Consider the following 22,171-nt stretch of genomic DNA (forward strand, 5'->3'; position numbering starts at 1 on the left):
CCCGGCCCCGTGGCGGTCGCCCCCGGCCCAGCTTGCCCTTCCCGCGGGCCGAGGGGGCCATGTCGGGAGAGGCGGTGACGGCGGCCAGCGAGCCGCGGCGGAGGGACCCCGCCGGCGTGGGACCTGCCTCCACCAAGCTCCAGGGGCCAGGGTCTTCCTCGGAGGAAGAGGAGGAAGGCTACGGCCACAACCGCGCCGGCGGGGAGGAAGAGGAGGAAGATGAGATGGTGAAGGCTCCCGAGCGGGTGACCGACCTGGAGATTGGCATGTACGTCCTGCTGGGCGTCTTCTGCCTGGCCATCTTCATCTTCCTCGTCAACTGCATCTTCTTCGTTTTGCGGTACCAGCAGAAGGAGCTGCCGGATGCCGGCGCGGCCCCCTCAGCCCCCCAGCCCCACAACTGGGTCTGGCTGGGCACTGACCAAGAGGAGCTGAGCCGGCAGCTGGACCGCCGGCAGCCCGAGCCCCCGGCCCCCGAAACGGCCACCGAAACCGGGCGCTGCTGCTGCGGGGTGCCCCCGGGCACCGTGCCGGGCGCCGAAGCTGGGGGTCCCCCCGGCACCCCGACGCCCGCGGCTCCCCTGCCCCGCAAGGAAGGGGGTACGCCGGGGGGCGGCCGGAGGAAGCGGGTGGAATTTGTCACCTTCGCCCCTCCCCGGGTCCCCGAGGAGCCCCCCCAGCCCGCTCCCAACGTCCAGTCCATCCTGGTGGCCAGCGAGGATGACATCCGCTGGGTGTGCGAGGACATGGGGCTGCGGGACCCCGAGGAGCTCAGGAGCTACATGGAGAGGATCCGGGGTAGCTCCTGATCCCGGGGGGAGCGGCCCCCAGCACCCCCGCTCAGCCCCGGGCAAACCAGTAAGGGACCGACCTCCTCCCTGTGCTGCCCTGGGGAGGGGGGGACACACGTTCCCCCCCCCTTTCCCCTGCCTGCAGCGGGCTGTGCTGCTCTTGGGGACCGCTGTCCATCCCTCCTGGTGGCCTGAGCCCTGCCCCAGCTGGGCCACCCAAGGGACCTGCCCCAGATGCCCGCAGAGGTGGGGGGGGGGTCTCCATCCAGCTCAGAGCGTCCCCTTCCTTGGGGTCCACGTCAGACCCCCCCCCCCGCCGCCCCGGGGGCATTGGGGAGGAAGCCGGGGTTGCCCTTACTGCTTTGGGTCTCATTGCGACATTGTGTTCATAGTGATGATGATGATGATGATGATGAGTCCTGTGGTCTGATCCTGGGGAAGGGTCCCGTGCCCCCCGCCCCACCCACGCCGCGGGGAGGAGGGGGGCGCGCGCCCTCGCCCCCTTCACCCCGGCCACGCATCCGTTTTGTACGACTGGCATTTTCTACCTGTAACGCCCTGGGAAGGGGCTGCCGCGAGGGGCTGTTATTTATGGAAGATTTTTAATTCTGATGTTGTTACAAAAATAAAATATTTAAAAAAGACAGGCAGCCCCCGTGCCGTGGCATCTGCTCCCACCAGCGGGTCGCATCCTGCCACCGTCCCAGGGCAGGGGCAGTAGGGATGGGGGAAGATGGACGTGCGGTGTTGGGGGACAACACCATGGCGTTGCCGGCAGGGACCGGCTCTGCCAGGCACGGCCGAGCCCGCTGGGCTCCTGGGGACGGGCACGTGCCCTTGACGTTGGTTCCATGTGGGGACAAACATGGGAGCTGGTCACGGGAAGGGCTCGGGGGCCAGTCCTGGCCCTGGCCCAGCCAGGGTGACCTTGGGGCAAGGGACCTCCTTCCTCCATGTCCTGCTGTGGGGAAAGGGCTGCTGCCTTCCTCTTCCTCCGCCCATCCAGCCCCAACACCCAGAACCAGGGAGCAGCCTGTCCCTGCCTGGTCCTGGATATCCCCCCGACCCCATGGCTGGTCCCGGGTCCCCCCCAAGCCCCAGCAAAGCATCTCTCCTGCAATAGCAGCCACAGGCAATGGGCCAGCAGGTCACTATTCAGGGATGCCGTGAGGATTTCCACCCCTCCAGTCCCTTCCTAGCCCCCCAGTCTGTCCTGGTGATCCCTGAGACACCCCTAGATCGCCCTGGGTGACAGCAGGAGACACCCCCCTCGTCACCCTGCTCCCGACAGGCTCCCCATGCTGGGCTGGCACCCACCCAACCTTCCCCTTCCCTCTGCCCCCCATCGGGGCTCGAGCCATCCCCATAGCTCCCCCAAAACCCACAGAGATGGGGTGATCGCTCTGGCTGCCGGGGTCCTATCCCCACCCCTGCCCTGCTGGTACTGGGACCAGCATCCCTGGCCCCAGGGAAGGGGGGTGATGCTCCATCACCCCCCCGTGGCACCATACGAGTCGTCCTCCGGCCCCGTGCAGAGGTGGGGGGCACCCATCCGCAGCGGCTGGCTCTGGTAGCGCCTGGAGATCCAGGTGAAAAGCAGGCAGGCGACCGACTGAATCCCCGCCAGCAGGAAGAAGTAGTTGTCCATGCGGCAGCTGTTGATGCTCCCTGGGAGCAGGAGGGTGGTCAGAGCTGGGGGGGCTGACCCTCAGGACACCCCCATGCCCCACACCCCATCCCTGCTGGCCATAAAGGCACCCCGAGCAGGAGGTGACACCTGTGTCAGGGCTCACCGCTGTCCTCCGGGCAGTGCGTCCACCCGTGGGTGGGCAGTGAGAGGAGGGTCAGCAGCCCCGACCCCAGCAGCGAGCCCACCCCGGAGATGAAGAAGAAGAGACCCATGATGGCTCCTTTCATGGACTTGGGGGCCTCAGCGTAGGCAAACTCCAGGCCTGCGGGAAAGCAGAGAGAGCACGGGGAAAGGCTCGAACCCTTCGGGGTTCCTCCACCAAACCCAACTGCTGTGGCGGGGGGCTGCGGTGGATACCCCCGGAACTGGGGGAGGCAGGCACCGCTCACCAGGGATGCTGGCAAAGAGCTCGCCGACGCCGATGAGCAGGTACTGGGGGACCTGCCACCAGATGGGCAGCGTGGCGGCCAGGTAGCGGTCCTTGCCGACGAGCTGCAGCACCGTCTGGTTGTGGCGCACGTACTGCAGCTGCTCTCGCTCCAGGATGCCTGTGGGATGCGGGCAGCGGGGGGCTGAGCGCCCACTGAGCCCCTGCCTGCAGCAGCATCCCACCCCAGCCCGGGTCCTACTTGCTGTGAGGATGGAGGCAAGGCCGAAGAACATGCCCAGGGCCATCTGCTTGAGAGCCGACGGCAGCAGCCTCCGCTTGGCTAGGAAGGGGTCGATGACGTGGTCCTTCAGGGGCACCAAGACCAGCAAGACCACCACATTGGCCAGGAGCAGCCAAGCATCTGGGAACTGGCGGGCAAAGGCAGGTCAAGCCCCAGCTCTCGCCCGCAGCGGGGAGCTCAGCATTTCATGGAACGCCCTGGCTCCCACCCCGGCTCCCACCCATCGGGTCCACAGAGCTGCCGGCTCCATCTCTCACCGTATAGCCCTGGAGGGTGCTGGCACGGTCCTGGCTGTGTCGGAAGATGCTGGGGATGTGCAGGTGCAAACCCTGCAGGTAATATGTCGACTGCATCTGAAAGGCAGCGGGATGGTGGCTCCATGGGCTCCGGTCCCGGACGGACCCACCACCACCGACGGTCCCTGCTCAGCGCAGAGCCCACCCCACACCTCACCTGGAAGTAGACCATCCAGTAAGGGATGAAGGTCAGCATCACGGGCAGGATCCGGACCAGCACCCGGAAGTTGGCAAGGTCTTCCTCAGGCGACGGGGCTCCAGGTTGGGCTCTGCTGTTGGGGAGAGGGTCCCCAGCCTCCCATCGGCGAGTGCTCAGCCTGGGGAGAGTGACCACATGGGAGAGGCCAGGGCTGGGAGGGCTCAGCCCCCTGCAGACCCCCCCAACCCTTCTCACCTGGCCCCCGTGCCCCCCAGCCGGGTGCAGCCGCAAATCTGCAGGGCCAGCTTGATCATGGCAGAGACCTGGCTGCCTGTGGGGGGCTTGGTGACGAAGGTAGGGGTGGCCAGGAGGAAGATGAGGAAGGCCAAGGCAAGACAGGCGACGGGGATGAGGTAGCCGGCCAGAAAGCTGATGTTCTGCTGAACAAAGGCCACCACCAGAAGGGAGAAGACGGCCCCGATGTTGATGCTCCAGTAGAACCAGTTGAAGAAGCGTCGCGTGGCGTCACCACCCTGGTCCCTCACCTGCCAGCATGGAGGGACGGGCCCCGGGGCCGGCTCTCAGGCCCAGCGGCACCGAACCTCAGCCCTGAGCGCAGGGCTTCTGCTTCAACCCCTGTCCCCCCACCCTCCTACATCCCCCCATGCCCCATCCCACCACCCTCCCGCACCCCATCCCACCCCTCACCTGGCTTCCCTCCCTTCTTCCCCCACCAAGGATGTCCCAAGGGTCTCAAAGGGTTTGGAGGGTATCTACGGGGTGCAACCACATCTCCTCCACCCCTTGGGACACTCTACCCCCCTTGGCTCGGCAGAAGGGGAAGGGAGACCCACAGGTCCATGGCAGGACGGTGTGGGGGCAGGACCCAGCCGGGAGGAGCCGTTTGGGAAGGGGCAGAGGGACAAGGATGCCACCGCCTGCCACACTCACCTGGTCAGCACCGAAGGGGGTAAGGTTGGCTCTGACAGAGCTGATGCCCAGTGCCAAGAGCAGGAGGCCGCTGTAGATGGTGGGGGCACAATACTGCTCGGGGGGCTGCCCCCGGCACGTCCCACCATGGTGCCAAGAGCAGTTTCGGATGGTGGCGGCGGGCAGCTGCCCGCACGCCGAAAGGCGCCCGTCCAGCGACGTGGTGACGGGCAGCAGGCAGGTGGCTAGCAGGTACAGCAAGAAGCTGAGGACCACGGTGCCGTAGCGGCTGAGGTAGACGTCGGCCAGCCAGCCGCCGACGGGCGAGAGCAGGTAGGATGCCCCCAGAAGGAACAGGCAGGCGCGGGATGCCTGGGTGCCCCCCCAGCCAAAGGTGCCGCTGGTGAGGTAGAGCACCAGGTTGGCCGTGATGCCAAAAAAAGCCGCCCGCTCCAGACCTTCCACCACCAGCACGGCTGCGCACGCCGCCCCGTGCCTCTTGAGGGGTGTCCCCCCCAGCAAGGGGGTCCGCTCCCCACCGTCCTCCCTCATCCCAGCCATGTCCTCCTGCCCAGGAGCACCGCGGCTCTCGGCGTTGGCTCTGCTGCCCTTCACCACCCCCAGTGGGCAGCCCAGCTGGGGGACCCCGTCCCGCCACGGCCCCTTCTCCGTCCCCCTTGGCCCCCCTCCAGGCTGCCCCCCTCGCCGGGTGGATGTCCTCCGCTCCTGTCCCTCCCCGGTTCCCAGTTCCCCATTCCTGTTGAACAGACACATCATATGACGGCTCAGAAGCGAAAATCCCCGTCAGCCAGCGCGGCTTCTCCTTCCTGGGGGCTTTCCCTGTGCCCCCCCCTCCATCGGAGGCTTTGCTCACCCTCCCCAGCCATCCCCCACCAGCACAGCTCTGCGGGGTCCTCAGCACCGAAGCCCCTCGCTGAGGCTGGGGTCTTCCCCAGCTATGGGGGTGTCGGAGCCCCGCGTGTGCCAGGGGATGTCGTGTGCCCACCAGCACCCACCGGAGCCTCCCAGGGCCAGCATAAAGCTGGGCTGAGCTGAGCTCAGGGCTACTGCACCGGCTCCCCCCACGGCATGCACACGCGCAACCAAAATCCCCGACCCACGAGTGCACAGCGGTTTATTTTGCAGCCTCATTTCCTAAGGAAATGGGGCTGCGTGTGCCTGTTTGCCTCTCGCACTCTGATATTTTCCACCGGACTCGGCAGCGAGTCAGACAGCGCAAAGCTTTTAAGTTTCCGTAAGTTTAAAAAAAATAAATTAAAAAAATTAGTACCTGAGAAAGGCAGGAAGCTCAGGGCAGAGAGCCAACGGGCATGTACCCTCCCAGCCCTCCGCACCCCCAAACTCCCACCCTGACCATGCGAGTTTCCAGGTCCTCACAGCATCCTCCAGCTCCTTCGTGTTCTTGCACCCCCTCCTGCCCAAACAAGCCCCTCCGGGCTTTCTGGGGCAGGGGAAGAGCCCCCCAGCCCGCAGCCATAGCTCCTAGCATCCCCCCAGCCATCAGGCAGCCCCACCTGGCAGAGGGACCAGCTCTCTGGGACATGGTGATTTTGATGAGCTCTGTGATGACCAGCAGGTGGGCAAGGGAATTTGAATCCGTTTTTTCAGCTGGCAGCGGGTTGGGGGACACCCCCCAGCCCAGCCCAGCTTGTTCGTAACATCCACCTACCTGCCAGCGACCTCCCTCCTGCCAGGGCTCGGCAGGCAGAGAGGCAGGGGAGCGGGGTGGCACGTCTTTGGGGTCACCGTGGGTTGTCCCCTGCGGGTCTCTCGCGCCACGGGGTGAAGCAGGGTGTGAAGGACCCCCCTGCCAGACAGCACCGAAAGATGCTGGCCATGGCCTCACAAGCATCCTGCCCACCTCAGCCCCAGAAAATGGGGGAGAAGGAGGGAGCCCCATGCTCTGCTCCATCACCCCATGGAGGTCCCAGAGCTCGGGGGACCCCAAGTCCCACCGTTTCACCGGTGATGCCGTCCCAAGCCCATGACACAGCAGCACACCAGGAGCTGCAAATCGTGGCTCTTTTGCAAGATCCACATCCCCCCCGGGGGCTGAACGTGACCTGGGGTGAGACCGCTGAGTCTCTGTGGCTCCCGTAACCCTGAGGGATGCCGCAGGCACGTGGCGTGGTCCCCAAGCAAAGCCCACCTGTGCCTGAACCCCCGCCCCCCGCTTTCCCCCCCTCCCTGCCCCACCGCAAGCGTGCAGGATGGAGCCACCTCATCGCGCTCCTCCGCCCCACGGCGCTGAGCTGGTTTCCTGCAGCCCTCGACCACAAGCCGGGAGCGGAGAGCGTGCGAGCGGCAAGCAGGGCGCGGGGCCGTATCTAAACCATGCCCCCGAGCTGCTGAGCAGGACGGGACCACCAAACCCCCGGCTCCCCAACCGTCGTGGGGCTGCCCCACAACCGCTGAGCAGGATGGAGGGGGTCTGCCTGCTCCTGGTGGCTCTCTCCGCCGCGGCACCCGGACAAGGTACGGCAACGTCATCACCCTCTCCCTTCCCATCCCTCTCTGTGTGCCGGGACCCCGGGGCGATGGCTCCGCTGATTTCGGAGCTGGGTACCTGCCACCTCCCCGGTCTGGGTCCTGCTGGGGCAGGAGGTGTCGGTGCCCGCACACGGATGTTACCGGTGGTGGTTCAGCGCCGAGCAAGGATGCTCTGCAGAGTTGTGCTCTTCTCCTTCCTGAGGTGCTCAGCGTGGCTGCTCCAACCCCTGCCCCTTCTCGACGTGCCCCTTGCTGTCCGGTGGGAGGGAGAGAAGGGGGTCCCTCCTTGGGGGCTGGTGACTCTGGGGACCCTAAAAGGGGTCTCAGGGCCGTGTTGCCCACTGGCTCCCACCCCTGGTCCTGGGAGGACAGGGTGATGCTCTCCTGGTTTTGGCAGTCATGGGCCAAAACCCATCCTGTCTGGTCACGTCACCAGCATCACCCCAGGATGGTTTTTGGGGGACGATGCCATCTGCTCCCCCTGGCCCGGCAGGGTTTACGGTGGTTTTACACCCGAAATGGCTGCTAAGAAGCAGCCTCGACACCTCCGATCAATCGGGGAATGGTCGCCATTGCCCTCGTTTCCGCTAACGGCTCCTTCCCACACCTCTGCCGACACGCTGCTGGCTGCCTGCGCCCTGCCTGCAGGCTCGAGGCACGGTGCTGCCTGACACCAGGACCCCGTGGAGCAGCTCTTCCCTGCCGCATCCCTGGCTCCTGCGCTCATCCCTTACCTTTTCCTTTAATATTTTTTTAACACCAAGACAGAGCCCACCAGCTAAGGTGGTGGTTTCCCATTGAGCCCACCGTGTCCCCGGGACACCCACCCGACACACCCCAACCAGCCCCCCAGATCACTATAGATGCCTCTCGCAGCAATGGATGAGCAAAGGTGGGAGCGGGCTCTGTCAGCACAGCGCGCTGACGTAGCGGTTGCAAAAAGTGCCCTTTTTTGGTCAGAAATCATTACTGCAATAATTGCGTTATCGCGCCCCGTGCAGTCAGGGTATGGAGAAAGCCGCGATTTTGGTGACGATGGCTGCAAACACACCTCGCCTCACCCATGGGGAAAAATCCTTCGCCCTGGAGGAGCCGAATGGTGAATATTTTCCAGCAATAACTGTGGGAGCCCAGCAAGCAGCTTGGCTACAGCGGGCTGCTCATATGCATTGAGGCAAAGGGACAGGAATGAGGGAACAGGGAGGATGGGATTGAGCCCTGTGTCCAAAATGATGCCATGCCCTCGGGGTGCTCAGGGAAAGGGAAAAGCCTAAAATGAGACCACGGTGGCAGAAGCATCCACTCACCTGTGGCACCGACTCGGGGGGGCCGTGCTGGGGGTGCAGGCAGGCAGGTACAGGCAGTGGGCAGACCCTCTCTGTCGGCAGGGGCGGTGAGCCGGGAGCCAGCAGCATCGCCCGCAGCCCGAGCGCGTGATGGCATCCCCGGCTTCGGCTTTCCCACCGGTGAGTTATGTCCCAATATTGCTGTATTTAGGGCCAGATTCTGCCTGCCCCTGTCCTGTGGGCAGACCCTGTGCCAGGATTTGGCCCTAGAGCACGTTCCCCCCGCAGCGGGCTGATGTGAGGACATGGGGAGCAACTTTTAGGGGTGCAAGAGAGCCATGGCCAGGGCTCGAGGGGTCTTCCCGTGGTGCCACCCATTCTGTGGCAGCCCAGGGATGCCATTTTGGCCATCTTTCCCTGGAGGAGCATTACTTTTCGGAGGACTGGGGCACACATTCCTGCACCCTCTCCGTCTGCCCCCCACCCTCCCCACGGCTGTGTGCTGGGGTGGTGGCAGAGCCACGTCCCTCCGGTTTGCCATCTGTGAGCCGCCAAGCACCCAGCAGCCAGCACGGGGGCCGAACCGTCTGCTCCTCACCACGTCCCCACGCCTTGCCAGGAGAGCCGGGGCTGAGCCAAAAAAGGGAGGGTTGGCCCCCCGATACCCACTGACCTCAATCCTGCTTTCGCCGTGGTGGCTGCCAGCTCTCAGCAGGGCTCTGGGTGTACGTCTGTCCGGTGGCACATCCGTCCATCCCGCAGCCGTCAGCCCCGTCCTCCCACCGTGCCACCTCCTGGCCTGCTCAGAGTGGCCGTTCAGCCCCAAACGGGGGATCCTGGTGGGCTCAGCCCCTCACACCCTCTGCCCCTTCCTCCCCACAGCCCCCGCCGAGCCAACGGGACCTCCCAGCACCCCGGCAGGCAGCGTGGCTGGAAACGCCTCGGTGGCACCAGGTGAGCGCAGAAGGGCCAGGGACTTCCTTGCACCCGTATTTCGGTGGGGAGAGGGGAGCCTGGGGGCAGCGGCATCCCATCCCGCTGCTGGAGCCGGCATCGGGGACAGTGCCAGGGTCATCCGTACCCCCTTCCCCGGCATCTCACCCAGGTCCCGGCATGCTGCGGCTGGCCGGCGGCCGGAGCCGGTGCGAAGGTCGGGTGGAGATGGAGCAGGCGGGTGCCTGGGGCACGGTGTGCGACGATGCCTGGGACCTGGCCGATGCCGACATCGTGTGCCGGCAACTGCGGTGCGGCTGGGCCGTGCGCGTCCACGGCAGCGCTGCCTTCGGCCGGGGCAGCGGACCCATCCTCCGGGATGAGGTGGGCTGCGAGGGGCACGAGGAACATCTCTGGGACTGCCCGGCTGCGCCAGAGCACGACTGCAGCCACAAGGAAGACGCCGGCGTGGTGTGCTCAGGTGGGTCCGGCACGTGCCGGGTCTGGCAGATATCAAGCAAGGTTTGGGCTCCGTTGGGCAGAGGTATCAGGCAGGGTGCAGGCAGCACATCCCCAGCTCCGTCTTCTGCCCGCAGAGCACCAGGAGTGGCGGCTCTCCGGGGGCCGGGATGGTTGCGCCGGCCGGGTCGAAGTCTTCTTTCGCGGCACGTGGAGCACGGTGTGCGACAGCACATGGTACAAGCTGGAGGCGAGCGTGCTGTGCCGCACGCTGGGCTGCGGGGAGCCCCTCCGGCAACTCTCCTTCGGCCACACGCTGCCCGGCAAGATGCTTTACCAGTGCGAGAGCCAGCAGCCGTCACTGGCCCACTGCCAGTGGACCTACAACAAATCGGCTCCCTGCCACCAGTCCCGGGCGGTCGGCGTGGTCTGCAACGGTACGGGATCCCTCCTGCCTGGCTCCGCGGGTGCGGGGGGCTGACCGCCTTTTTGCGGCCATGGTGGGGGGGTCCCCCTGCCGGAGAGCTGCAACCCGGCTTCTTCTTGCCCCCCATCCCTGTCGCCCTCCTGCCAGGCTCCCAGGGCTTGCAGACGCCAACCCCGATGGCCACAGTGACACCGAGCAACATCACGCTCCTAGGCGGTGAGTGTCCTGCAGAGCCCCAGCCATGACCCGGGCCTGGGGGGGCTGCAGGGAGCACCCAACTTGCCCCCTTACCTGAAAGGAGGATGTCTTGGGTGTCATGAGCTGTGTCCGTTCTCTGTCTCAGCTGAGGAGGGTTCCCCGGCCGTGGGGGCACAGTCCTCTCTGCACATGCTCCTCTTTGTCCTCTGCCTGGTCCTGGCAGCACTGCTCCTGCTCACCGTGCTGACCTTCACCGCCGCCCTGCTGAGGGTGAGAAAGATGAGCGGTAAGGAGCGCCTGTGGGGGCACGGCAGGCTCTGGCCATGCAGGGGGTGACACTGCCAGCCCAGCCAGGGCCATCCCACTCCCTGGGCTCGGCTCAGCCACGGGAGCGGGGGCCGGCTGAGCCATGGAGCGGCTGATCCGTGGAGCAGCTGAGCGGGCGCAACCCCCCTTGTTCCTGCAGCCCACGCCGTGTCCTCCCTCGGGCTAGCCGGGCCGGTGCTGGTGACCCACAGTGCCCAGAGCCCCAACATGTCCTCTGGGATCTCCAACGACTACAGGGAGATGCCCCCCAACCTTCCCAAAGGACCAGGTAGGTCTGGCAGGTCACCGGCCCCCCCGAGGGCTGTGGGGCAGGAGGTCCCGGCTGGTGACGGCCGCCCCATTCCCATCTCACCCCCCAGACCCGCTGGTCACAGCCCTTCCCACTGCCAAGGACTCCGACTCCAACTCTGACTACGAACACTACGACTTCAGCAGCAAGCCGCCCATGGCACTCTCCACCTTCTACAGTGAGTATCCCACCCAGCCCCGGGACCCCCGCCGCCCTGCCCTGGGGTCCCCCCGCTGATGCCCCCTCCTTGCCCTCCCCGCAGACTCGCTGCGCCGGCAGCCCGGGGAACAGATGCTCTTGCTGATGCCCAGCCAGGACGGGACGGAGCCGTTGCCTGCAGAGGGTACGACACGAGGGGTGCCCGTCCCTCCGTCCTGCGGCAATGGCCGTCTGCCCGTCCTGCCCGTGGGTGGGCGAGTGGCCACCCCGCAGCCTGGGGCTGACAGGAGTCCTGTGCCCCGCAGTGCCGGCCAGGCTAGACCCCCCATCCCGCGGCAGGGTGAGCAGCTCCTCCACCTGCTCTTCCTCCTCCACCGAGCCCTATTGCAATGACGGCGCACCCCCGCCACACGCCTGGGTCTGCCTGACACCCCCCACTGGTAGCACCCACCAGCACACAGCACCTACCGCCCATGGCTACACCGGCTACCCCGGCACAGGTGGGTACCGCTGGCAGGCTGTGTGGTCCCAGGGACTGGAGTAGGGATGGGGACAGCCCTGGGGATGGGAGCGGGGATGGAGAGACCCCAAGGACAGGAGCAAGGGATGGAGAGACCCCAGGGATGGGAACAGGGATGGAGAGACCCTAAGGATGGGAGCAGGGATGGGAGCAGAGATGGGGATGGGAGCAGGGATGAACAGACGCCAAAGGCAGGAGCAGGAATGGGGACAGCCCTGGGGACAGGAGCAGGGATGGAGAGACTCCAAGGGTGGGAGCAGGGATGGGAACAGCCCTGGGGAGGGAAATGGAGGTGGGGCGACCCTGGGAATAGAAGCAGAGATTGGGAAAATCCCAGGGAGGCAATGGGACTGAGGGACCTCAGGGGGTGGGAGCAGGGATGGAAGGTGCCAGTAAGAGACGCTCTTTCCCCCAGCTCCCCCAGCAATGCCCCGTGTGCCCACCCCAGTGATCTCCCACCCGCGGGTACCTGTGTGTCCAGCAGACCCCGATCCCGCAGACAGCTCCAGCACCTCCTCGGGGGAGTGGTACGAGAACGTGCAGGGCACGGAGCCGCCCGTGGACCCGTCCCCACACCCCGGTGAGGACCCCACGCTGGCAGAGCAGGAATGGGGTGGCATGGGGGGGGTTACAGGGCTCCTCTGCCCTTGCAGCAGCCTCCTCCCGCTCCCTGCCTGATGGGGTCTCTCCCTTGCAGGCTGGCCGGCTCCGTCCTGCCCCTCGGGGGGACACGCGCAGGACCCTGACTCCTCTGAGGGCAGCGACTACGATGACATCCAGGGCTCTGCCTACTGAGCCTGCCCGACCGCCGCAGACAGAGGGGCATGGCGAGGGGGACCTGGCACTGTGTGCAGCCAAGGATCCGCCATCCTGCTGTTGATGTCTCCTCTGGACTTCTCCGGCTGTTTCCTCCATGCCACCAGTCCCGGTGGCACCCTGGGGTTGTTCGGCGCAGGCGAGCCATGCCGGGCTGCGTGATGCAATTAAAAGCTTTTCTCAGCAGGACACCGTGTCCCTCAGCCATAGGGGTGGCTGGTCACCAGCCCCGCAGCGAGGCTCGGTCACCAAATGCTCCCAAGGGCTCCCAGTTGCCCACAGGGCGGCAAGGGATAAGTGACCCAAAGATGTCCCTTCCTGCAGTCCCCTGCCAGGCTGATCACAGCCACCGTGAGCAGCATCGCCTGCACCAGCCATGGGTCCTGGCTGTATGGTGGTGCTGGGGGGGGTCCCAGACCCTTCTCACCCCAGCCTGGGGCTGATACCGAGCTGGGAAGTGGGACATAGCCAGCTTCCAGTCCAGGGTGGATATTTGTCCCCCTTGCCCAGAGCTCAGAGGGTAGGGTATGGCCCCCGATGGAGGAATAACCCCCTCCAGCATCTTCTGTGCCAGGGTGAAAGCTGGGACATCCCACAGTCCACCCGAGCCCCGGCGGGATGCCCGAGCGAAGCAGCATCACCCTGTGCCAGGCGCAGCTTGGGGACAGGGACACTGGTGGGCTTGGGGGCTGCACCCAGCTGAGCCAGGCACAGCACCCAGCCATGACCCACGGGGTTGGGACCCTTTCCATCCCCCTGCCCCGGGGGGGGCTTCCCTGTGCCCCATATGGCTCTTTCCACCAGCAAGCCAAATCCCGCAGAGCATCTCCCACCCCAGCACCCATCGGCGGGTTTCCATCTCCCAGGGCACAATGAGGTGGAGCCTCGGCAGAGGTTGGGGTTCAGACCCGCCCCCGTGGAAAATTTGCCCCCCGCCACATCCTTCAGCTGTTTACCAAGGCGAGAGGCTCCGGCGGCCCTGAACAAAGGGGCCACGCCGCAACAACGGAGGAAGCACCAAAATAGCAACAAAGCCCCAGACAAAGGGTAGAGGAGCGAGGCGAGAGCAAGGAGACGGCTGCTGCGAGCGCAGAGGGGACAGGAGCGGGCACGGGGGTGGGCACAGGGGGTGCCCCCCGTCACACGTGTGGCTCCCTGTGCCAGGGCAGCGAGGCTGGGGAGGAGATGATGGCACCTTTGCAAAGGGCGGCTGTTGGGACCGCTTGGACTGTGGCATGGCCGGGCAGTGACCTGGGGGATGTTGATGCCCAGGGGGTACCCATGCCCAGTAGGTACCGATGCCCCAGGGCAGATAACCCAGTTCCCACTGGGGCATGGGGCAAAGGGCCCATGTGTCATCTCCAGCCACAAGACAGGTACATCAGCGTCAACTGTTTATTTGAGCTGCTGCTCCTGCACGCAGTGACAGGCGCTAGGAAATGCCATTTCCACCATCATTAGGATAACAGCAGCGTGCTGACAGCCAACAAGCCTGTTCCTGCTTGCACTAAAGGCAGCTCCTGCTTCTTAAAAGGCTTCTCACGGGCAGGCAGCATGTCAGCACGTCCCAGCGCTCTCCCCCGACCCCTCCGGAAAGATATTATAATCATCCTTATCTGTCACAGCGTGCAGACGATGCTGAGCTGACTTGCATTGCCGGCAGCAAGAAGGGATGCTTTAACTGAGCCACGGCACAAACCCCATCTGCGGCATGTCAGGGCCTCCAGAGCCAGCCACGGCTCGCGGGGGGGAGGTCTGGACCCCAAGCACCCCACATCTGTGGGGGTCAGGCATCCTCGGATAACCGGGGGGGAGGTGGACCTTTCCTAGAGGCAAAGCATCCCAGGATGCCTCGGAGTGCATCACCGACCTCAGGTCAATTTGGGGTGAGAGGGGCTTGGCTCCTGCCCACAGAACCCCCCGGGACTGGCCCCGGTGCAGCCCCAGCTGAGTCCCACGGGAAAGGTTGGCCCTGGATCGGGTCTGTGACTTGCACCCCTTTCCCAAGACATTGCCAAAGCTGCGCCAGCCCAGAGCCCGTGGGTGGGTGGGGGGCAGCACCAGGACCCCCAACACCCCATGGAACACCCTGGCAGGGCTTATTCCCATCACAGCCCCAGCCTGGTCTCGGGGTTCAGCAGGAGCCCCAGGATGACTGGGAGGGGATGGGAACAAGCCGGGGCTGCAGGGAGCAGGTAGTGCAGCACCGGCAGAGGCAGGCAGTACTCTGCCTGACCAAGGGGATGTGGAGGCTGTAAGAAGCCAAAGGAGCTAGGAGGGGATTGCCGAGCTGGGTTACCTCCAGGGATGCCGGGACCTGGCTGGAGACGGTGTGCCTACGCTGCCAGCATCGCCTGGCATCTCTGCCCGACCTCCCTGAGCATCTCTGCCTGGCCCTGCCTGCGCCTGGCAGCCCACGGCAGCCTGCCGCTCACCGCACCCCAGCAAGCTTCCTCTTGAGTCATGGAAAATCTTCAACTCGGAGAGAGTTTTGGGGCAGGAAACTCCCAGAGGAGCAGAGCCCCGGCTCTGGGGTTGAGGACCGGAGCATCCCTCTGGACAACAGCCCAGGGTGGTGGCAGCAGGAGGGGACAGGAGCTCTCCCTAACCTCACCAAGCTGCCCAATAAGCCCAGTTTCCTCAACACCAGGCCCCAGCTGGGTGCTCTCCTTTCAGCAGAAATGCCACCGGGTCAATGGAAAACAGCTGCCATCGTTAGCATGCATGACCTGGATTTGGAGGAATTAATTAGGGCACAATCAATTAAAGCCTCTCCCTTCCCTAGTCCACCACTGCTTGTGCCCCACGTGCCCTTGCAGGGATATATGGTGTCCCTGGGTTGCCAGCAACTGGGAGAAGCAGGGACATGTCTGGATGAAACCTCCCCAATCCCATGGGGCCATCACGGTGCTTCGGGTGCTGCCGTAGCCTGCAGGGCACGTGGTGGCTTGGCTTGGCGTGGCATCGTATGGCGTGGCATCGTATGGCATGGCGTGGCATGGCATGGTGTGGTATGCATCGGCTCCTTTTCAGGAGCTGGTGGCATGGGCAGTCCCTGGCACAGCACATTTCCTGCCCCGGCACGGCAGTGCCGCTCACCTCGACCGGTGACCGCAGGCGGTGGTGAGGGTGGCGGTGCAGCCAGGGCAGAGCCGATGCAAGCCGGCAAGGAGGAGGAGGGAAGCAGCCACCGGCAAGGGGAGGCTATTTTTGGCAGCGGCTTGTGTTACGTGAGAGCGGCCACAGGTCTCCTTGTGGCAGCGAGGGTGGGATCCGACGCTCGTGGGAGCTTGGGCTGTTGGGTTTAGTGGCTGTCACCCATTTTCCCATTGCAATCCAGTGTGCTGGCTCCCAAAAGAGCTCACTGGCACCAGGGAGCTGCTGCCGGGGCTGGGATTCCCCCTGGTGAATGCTGCCAGCTCTGACCACCCAGAAACCTCCTGCACCCCTTGGCTCGTCGTGCCCCCCCCGGCTCTCCTTCGGGTGCCATCTCTGGGTGCCCTGGGCTCTCACTTAGCCATGCTGCCTTCCAGTCACCAGCAGCTTTTTGGGGACCCAAGGGAGAGCTGGGGTCCCCCTGAGCCCTGTACATTCACCGTCTCCCGGGCTCACACCCTCTGCAGAGATGGGGGGCTGATGGGGGGACCCCGGGATGGGTTGGGAGGGAGCCCCCCCCAGGTTTCTCTCCCCTTTGCTCTTGCTTTCATGCTCAGTGGGACCTGGGGAGGCAGCTGCCAGGTTAAGACTTCAAACGAGCATAGATGTGACGCAGAAAACCACAGAGGGAGGAAAAACAGCCTGTTCCTGCCCGTCCCCCCTTGCCTGCCTTCCCCGGGCTGGGTAGCAGAGGCGGCGGTGCCCCCGGCAGCCTCCCGCTCAGCCGCCAGCGCCGGGGCGGAGGAGGCAGCTGGCCGTGCTGATGGCAGCCCAGTTGCCCACCCTGCACCTGCTGGTCTTGCTGGGGATGTGGGGTGAGTACGGTGGAGGGCTCAGTGCCGCCAAGGGGTATGGGGTGTGGGGGCCATGGTCTCTTTACCGAGCGTACCCGCTGTGCCGGCAGCTCCGGTGGCAGGGATGCAGAAGGGGACCCAGCCTTGCCGCAGCCTGGGACCCCTGAAATCCCATGGCGAAACCCCCCAGCTTTCCCACTGTCAGGCAGCCAGGCGTATTTCGGGGGGGCTCAGCCCTGTGCCCTCAGCTGGGGCTCACTGATGCTCCCGTCTCGGCTCACTCATGGCACTGGGCCGGGGGTCCCACATGCCCGTCCTGGCCAAGCCCCGAGCACGGGGGCTCGGGCCGGGAAGGGGGAGAGGGGCTGGTGACCAGCAGCGGGACCGCCGAGCCCACACCGAAACGCGGGCAGCAAGGAGAGTACAGGCACACCTCAGCCAGAGCCACGTGTGTCCGGTCCCTCCCGGCTCTGTGGGTCCCCAGGATGCTCGTCACACGCCAGGAGTAAGCCTACGGGTGCTGGGGGGCAGGCAGCCGCCCCCCAATCCTCCTTCTCTGCCAGATCCTGCCATCCCGGCTGCCCCGTGGTCCACATGGCGCAGTGGGCAGCCACATGCACCGTGCTGCTCCGGCTCATTGCTGTCATGGTGGGACCATCCATTGCTGCTTGGCCGTACTCTTCCTACCAGTAGTGACGCTAGCTAGTTAGCGGTAATTAGCAGGTGCCCTTGTCTGTCTTTTTTCAGCCATAATTGTGTACCAGCAGATGGATGGGCAGCCTGGCAGGCAGTGCTATGGCCAGTTGCGTGAAGTCGTTTGTATTTATTTATTTTAATTAAAGGTGTGAGGAGGAGGAGCAAGAGCAAATTCACCGAGAAAGCCAGAAAATGGTCTTCTATTGCTAAGGAAAAAGCCAGCACAACCCAGCCTCCTCCTCCTCCGGCCCCAAGCACCAGGGAGGGGCATGCGGCCAGCCTGGGGCTTTGTTTCCATTGCTGAGCTTTGGGGACAGAGGTGTCCCCCAAACATTACAGCCGGGTCGGCGCAGAGTATGGCATGGCCAGGGAGCTCCTGGCCACCATCGCTGGCTCATTTCCACTGGCAGCATCTTTACCCTGACGAAAGGCTGACCTGAGCCCCCAGAATCACCTTTCTCCCCCAAAATAACCACCAAGAGGCCAAAAGCCGGGAGCCTCTGCCCTCGGCTGGGGGCTCCCACCTCCCCTGGGGCAAGGAGCAGGACTGACGCCCTGTCCCCCTCTCTCTTGCAGCCATCCCCAGCCATGGAGGAGCCACCCTGAGCGCTGGAGGTGAGAGCACACGGGGACAAAGCCTCGGGGACCGCGCCGCGGCTTCTTTAGCAGCTCCTCGGCCGTGGCTTTGTTAGCATGGCGGCTGCCAGAGCTGCCTTGGCCGGGAAGCTGGCTCTGCTGCATCACGGGCTCCATGCAGCCTAGTGTCCCAGCTCAACCCCACGGCACCCGCACATACCCCCGCAAGCCCCCCTGCCTGCCCGTGCGCCCCCCAACACTCCGTTTCCTTCCTGCCCCACTTTGCAAGAAGCCCCGGCTGCCGCCGCGGGGCACACCGGTGCCAAGCGGCCAGCCTGACTGCAGCGACGAGCCGACAAGGGCTTTTCCAGCCCCGGGTGGAAAACATGCTGCAAAGGGAAGGAAAGCCCCTAACGCCCGTGCTTTCTCTGCAGAGCCCAGCCTGCAGCTCATCGGCGGCGGCTGCCGCTGTGCCGGGATGCTGGAGGTGAAGTGGGATGGCAGGTGGAGCCGCGTGTGCCGGGACGGTGTGAGCGAGCCCAGCGTGGACGGCATTTGTCAGCGGCTGGGTTGTGGCCCCTCCATCACCAAACCCCTCCAGCTCGTCTTTACCAGCAGGAAGGAACCACCAAACACATGGCTGCTGAAGTGCACGTGGCCGGTGGCCACCCCGGCGACATGCCACTGGGTGCTGGGAAATTGCACGGAATATGTCATCGTCATCTGCAGTGGTGAGCCTGGACCCCCACCCTGGCCACCCCTGTCCCAGGGGACCAGCTGCCCTGACCTCACCTTTCTCTTCTTGTTTCAGAGCCGGTGAAAACCACCCCCAAGACCCCAACGTTACCGCCGGCCACCACCCCGGAGCCCACTGGTAAGAGCCCCATCCCTGCCCAGCCCTGGGCATGGCAGAGGGGAGTGGAACGGCAACGGCCAAACTGGGGGCACGCACAGCAAAGCAAACCGCCCCCCGCCTTGCGAGATCGCCTGATCTCATTAATAGTGTTTGCAGCAAGGTCAGGCCCATTAAGCTTCAGATGTGGTGGGCTCGAGGACTTTCTGCTCAAGAACAGAAAGAAATGTCGTCTTGGTCTGTAACGAGATGCTTTTTTTTCCCCCATCCCTCGTCAGGACCCGCCAGGCTGCGGCTGGTGGATGGGGACTTTGGCTGCTCGGGCTTTGTGGAGCTGCACAGGCAGGGGTTGTGGGGGGCCGTGGCGGAGAGCCCGGGCATCTGGCTGGAGCTGGCCACCCGCATCTGCCAGGAACTCCACTGCGGCACCTCCATCGACAGCCGTAGCTACGCCAAGCCGGAGCGAGGAAGCCACTTGCCGGTCCGGTGGGAGGTGGTGGAGTCCTGCAAGAGCCATTCACTCTTCGACTGCTTCAACAGGACCAGTGCCCGGCGGGGGGAAGAGCCTGCCTTCATCATCTGCTCCGGTAAGAGCTCGCCCCAGCGTGGTCCCTGCTCCTTCCCCGGACCCCTTGCTTGCCCCAGCCGACCGGCTGAGCAGCCCATGGCGTGCTCTGGGGCCGTGGGCTGCTTTCCCCCTTGCAGAGGTGTGAGAACCCCGGCAATATCGCTGGGCTGGATGCCTGGCTGCAGGCTGGCCGGGCAGCTGAAGCCCCGGGCAACGCAACAGCCCCATCCCCATCTGCCCCCCCCCACCCCATCCACCCACTCCTGCTCTTGCTCTCCTGCGTGCGAAGGCAAAACAGGAAATCTCCCTGGTGCGCTCGGTTCCTGGCAGCGGCACCCCCAGCCCTGGGCTTCGAACGCAGCGGCGTTGCAAGTAGGAAAACCCGGGGAGCGAGAGCAGCGGATAGCAAGCGCCATGTTAGCACCCCAAAACCCAACACGGGCGTGCGGGGTATAGCGGCAGAGCCTGGCACCCTGCTCGTCCGTACTTCTCCGGTGCTTGCCACGAGCATCTCCCTGCTGTGAACACCTCCCCTGCCACAAGCATCTCCCCGCGGAGCGGCTTGGTGCCGGTACCGCAGCACGGAGAGCCAAGCCACGGGGCGAGGAGCGGGCTTGCTTCGGGTCCTGCCATCTGCCCGAGCTTAAAAGCCCGCCTGTGGGATTTGGGGGTTTAACGGGCTGCACCGCGGCAGCTGGCAGAGCGGGCTTCCACCGCTGCGTTTCCCGGAGGGACAGCTCAAAGCTCCTCAACGCGTGGCCCCGGTACGGCTCGCACGTATCCCCCCGGTCCCAGTGGCACAAGGGGAAGCCGAGATGCCGTGAGCATCCCTGTGCCAAGAGCCGGTCCCGGCGGAAGGAGGACTGCGCGCCGGCAGGATGCCGAGCCCCATGGAGGCAGCCGTGATGTCTCCCCGTGGGTCTGACCCCCTCTCTGCCTCTCTCCCCCAGGCTCCCAGCCCCAGGCCCTGCGGAGGCTGGCGGCTGGCCCCACGCCGTGCGAAGGGGACGTCGAGGTCTTTCACGAGGGGCAGTGGCATGTGCTGTGTGACAATTCAGTGCAACGAGCCGAGTGGGGCAGGCAGCTGTGTCGGGAGCTGCGGTGCGGGAACCTCTCCTCCAGTACCGAAATCCGGGACCCCCCTTCGATGGGTGTCACCTGTAAGGGTCACAACCTGCACCTCTGCCGCACCAGTCTCGGGGCTCTCCAGACCTGCTCCAGGACCAGAGTTGTGTGTAAGCCCCCGAACCGGGCTTGATCCCCGGGGGCACCGTGGGGATACGGGCAGTGCTGCCTGCAGCACCCGGTGCCGGGCATCCCTGGCTGAAAATCCTGCTCCTGCTGGGAGCTGGAATTTCCACGTGTGAATGCCTCGGGAATGGGGGGAGGATGTGAGCTCGGGGCAGGGGATGGGGAAAAACTTGCCGGGGCTCCCTGCAGCCCTCCTGGCAGGGTGGTGGGTGCTCAAGCTCCCAGCATCAGCCTTTGCCTGGGCACGAGGGTCTCGTCCGGTGACACCCATCCTCTCCCCAGGCCAGGACTCAAAGCCGCAGCCCGCCGGCACGGCAGCAGGCACCATCGTGAGCATCTGCCTGGCCCTGCTTCTCTTCGGCATCCTCCTCCTCATCTGCGGCCCTCCTGCCTACAGGAGGCTGATGAAGAGAAGTAGGTGACAAGCTCTGGAGCTTCTCCTCCTCCTCCTGCTCCGCAATCACCACGTGGCAGCTCCATGCATCCATCCCTGCTGCTTCCCCCCCATCCCCTTTTGGGGGGGGACGGGGGTTGGGAGATGCACATGCTGCTCAGCCTGACAGATCCCCCCTGCCCCACGCGGTGTGGGCACGGGGAGGGGGGTGGCCGGGGGAATGGGGTGCGTTTTGCAGGGATTAGGTGGCGAGTGGACACAAAAGAGCAGGCGGAGGGTCTCGCGGGGGGATTACTGGGCAGGGGAGATTATTTGGGATGGCATATGGGGCTGGCGGGGGGGAGGCAGCCGGAGGAAGCGAAGCTTGGGGCAGGGGCATTAGCAGGTCCTGGGAGAGATCCCCCTCTCACCGCTCGCCTCTGCCTTCCAGTCTCCAAAAAGAAGCAGCGCCAGTGGATCGGCCCCACGGGACTCAACCAGACGGGTGAGGAGCAGCGAGCTGGTGCCCCCCCCCCCCCCCCCCCCCACTACCATGGGGCTGGGGCTGCTCGCCCCCGGACCGCAAGAAGCACCGTGGGGCGGAGGTGTGAGCGGGCTCGCGCCCAGCCCCGGCTCTCGCTTCCTGCCACCACGTTGACTCATGGGCACGATATTAACTCAGCCAGGAGAGCCGAGCCCCGGCTCGCAGCGCGGGAGCAGGTCCCGCTTTTAATCAGCCCCCTTCCCCTCCCAGGCAGCGGGGTGGTGCGTCACCTCGAACCTGCTGCTGCAGCCCCAAATCCTCGCCCCCCCACCCCCCAATCCTGACCCTTCTCCCACAATTTCTTCCAGTCTCCTTCCACCGCAACAGCACCGTCACCCTGAGGCCGCGGGCAGAGGGGCAGCGGGTGCAGGGGGGGGACAACGACTACGCTCAGCCCCCCCAAAAGAGCTCCTACCTCTCGGCTTACCCAGGTAAGCGCAGGAGGATGCCGGGAATGGCTCGTCCGTGCTCCCTTCCCACGCGCGCCGGCGGGGATGAACCGCCCGGGGAAGAGCGTCACGGCAAAACTTTTGCCGACACCAGGGGAGGTGGCTGTGCCGGGGCTGGGGTGCACCCCCAGCCGCCATAATGAGACACATCCATTCCCCCGCAGCCCTGGAAGGCATGTGCAGAGCTTCCAACCCTCCGGACAACTCCTCCGACAGCGACTACGACCTGCATTCTGCCCGCAGAGTGTGATGCCCCTCGCCGGAGCTGGCACCCCCTCGGGCTGCCCTGATCCCCAACCGAGCCACCCCCCCTGCTCCTGCCCACCACCCGGTGCTGTCCCAGGGTGGTCATGCACACGGCAGCAAAGCTGTGCAACTGCTGATGTAGCAGCTTTTCTTGCATTTTCTGCAAGCGACCTCGTTTCCTTCGTCAACCGCTTTCCCGCCCTGCAGGCAGAGGTGGGATGCA

At 65.1% G+C, this 22,171-nt stretch overlaps 4 protein-coding genes across 4 annotated transcripts in view; 3 read left to right on the forward strand and 1 right to left on the reverse strand.

Moving 5' to 3' along the window:
- TMEM132A (transmembrane protein 132A) overlaps positions 1-809 on the forward strand; it is a 5,085-nt gene extending 4,276 nt beyond the window's left edge. The window contains exon 7 of the mRNA XM_010564353.1: positions 54-809. Within this exon, the coding sequence (XP_010562655.1) occupies positions 54-809 (756 nt within the window). The remainder of the gene's footprint in view (positions 1-53) is intronic.
- Positions 810-2,280: 1,471 nt separating this feature from the next.
- Positions 2,281-5,291, reverse strand: SLC15A3 (solute carrier family 15 (oligopeptide transporter), member 3). Its single transcript, XM_010564354.1, has 8 exons — positions 4,539-5,291; positions 3,843-4,132; positions 3,606-3,765; positions 3,410-3,505; positions 3,111-3,279; positions 2,871-3,029; positions 2,585-2,743; positions 2,281-2,459 (listed from the first exon to the last, which is right to left on the reverse strand). Exons 1-8 carry the CDS (start codon positions 5,289-5,291, stop codon positions 2,281-2,283), a joined length of 1,965 nt encoding a protein of 654 aa, XP_010562656.1.
- A 1,667-nt stretch (positions 5,292-6,958) lies between these two features.
- CD6 (CD6 molecule) lies at positions 6,959-12,421 on the forward strand. The gene is made up of 12 exons (XM_010564355.1): positions 6,959-7,013; positions 8,417-8,494; positions 9,197-9,268; positions 9,420-9,728; positions 9,844-10,143; positions 10,281-10,349; positions 10,477-10,617; positions 10,798-10,926; positions 11,018-11,125; positions 11,210-11,446; positions 12,111-12,206; positions 12,324-12,421. The coding sequence occupies exons 1-12, from the start codon at positions 6,959-6,961 to the stop codon at positions 12,419-12,421; spliced, it is 1,692 nt and encodes a 563-aa protein (XP_010562657.1).
- Positions 12,422-16,361: 3,940 nt separating this feature from the next.
- Positions 16,362-21,952, forward strand: CD5 (CD5 molecule). The gene is made up of 10 exons (XM_010564357.1): positions 16,362-16,413; positions 17,665-17,703; positions 18,099-18,395; positions 18,476-18,538; positions 18,796-19,104; positions 20,036-20,320; positions 20,619-20,750; positions 21,161-21,214; positions 21,562-21,684; positions 21,867-21,952. The coding sequence occupies exons 1-10, from the start codon at positions 16,362-16,364 to the stop codon at positions 21,950-21,952; spliced, it is 1,440 nt and encodes a 479-aa protein (XP_010562659.1).
- Positions 21,953-22,171: the final 219 nt, after the last annotated feature.

The sequence above is a fragment of the Haliaeetus leucocephalus genome, unplaced genomic scaffold (genome assembly GCF_000737465.1).
Source record: "Haliaeetus leucocephalus isolate CR32 unplaced genomic scaffold, Haliaeetus_leucocephalus-4.0 Scaffold177, whole genome shotgun sequence".
Classification (NCBI taxonomy): domain Eukaryota; kingdom Metazoa; phylum Chordata; class Aves; order Accipitriformes; family Accipitridae; genus Haliaeetus; species Haliaeetus leucocephalus.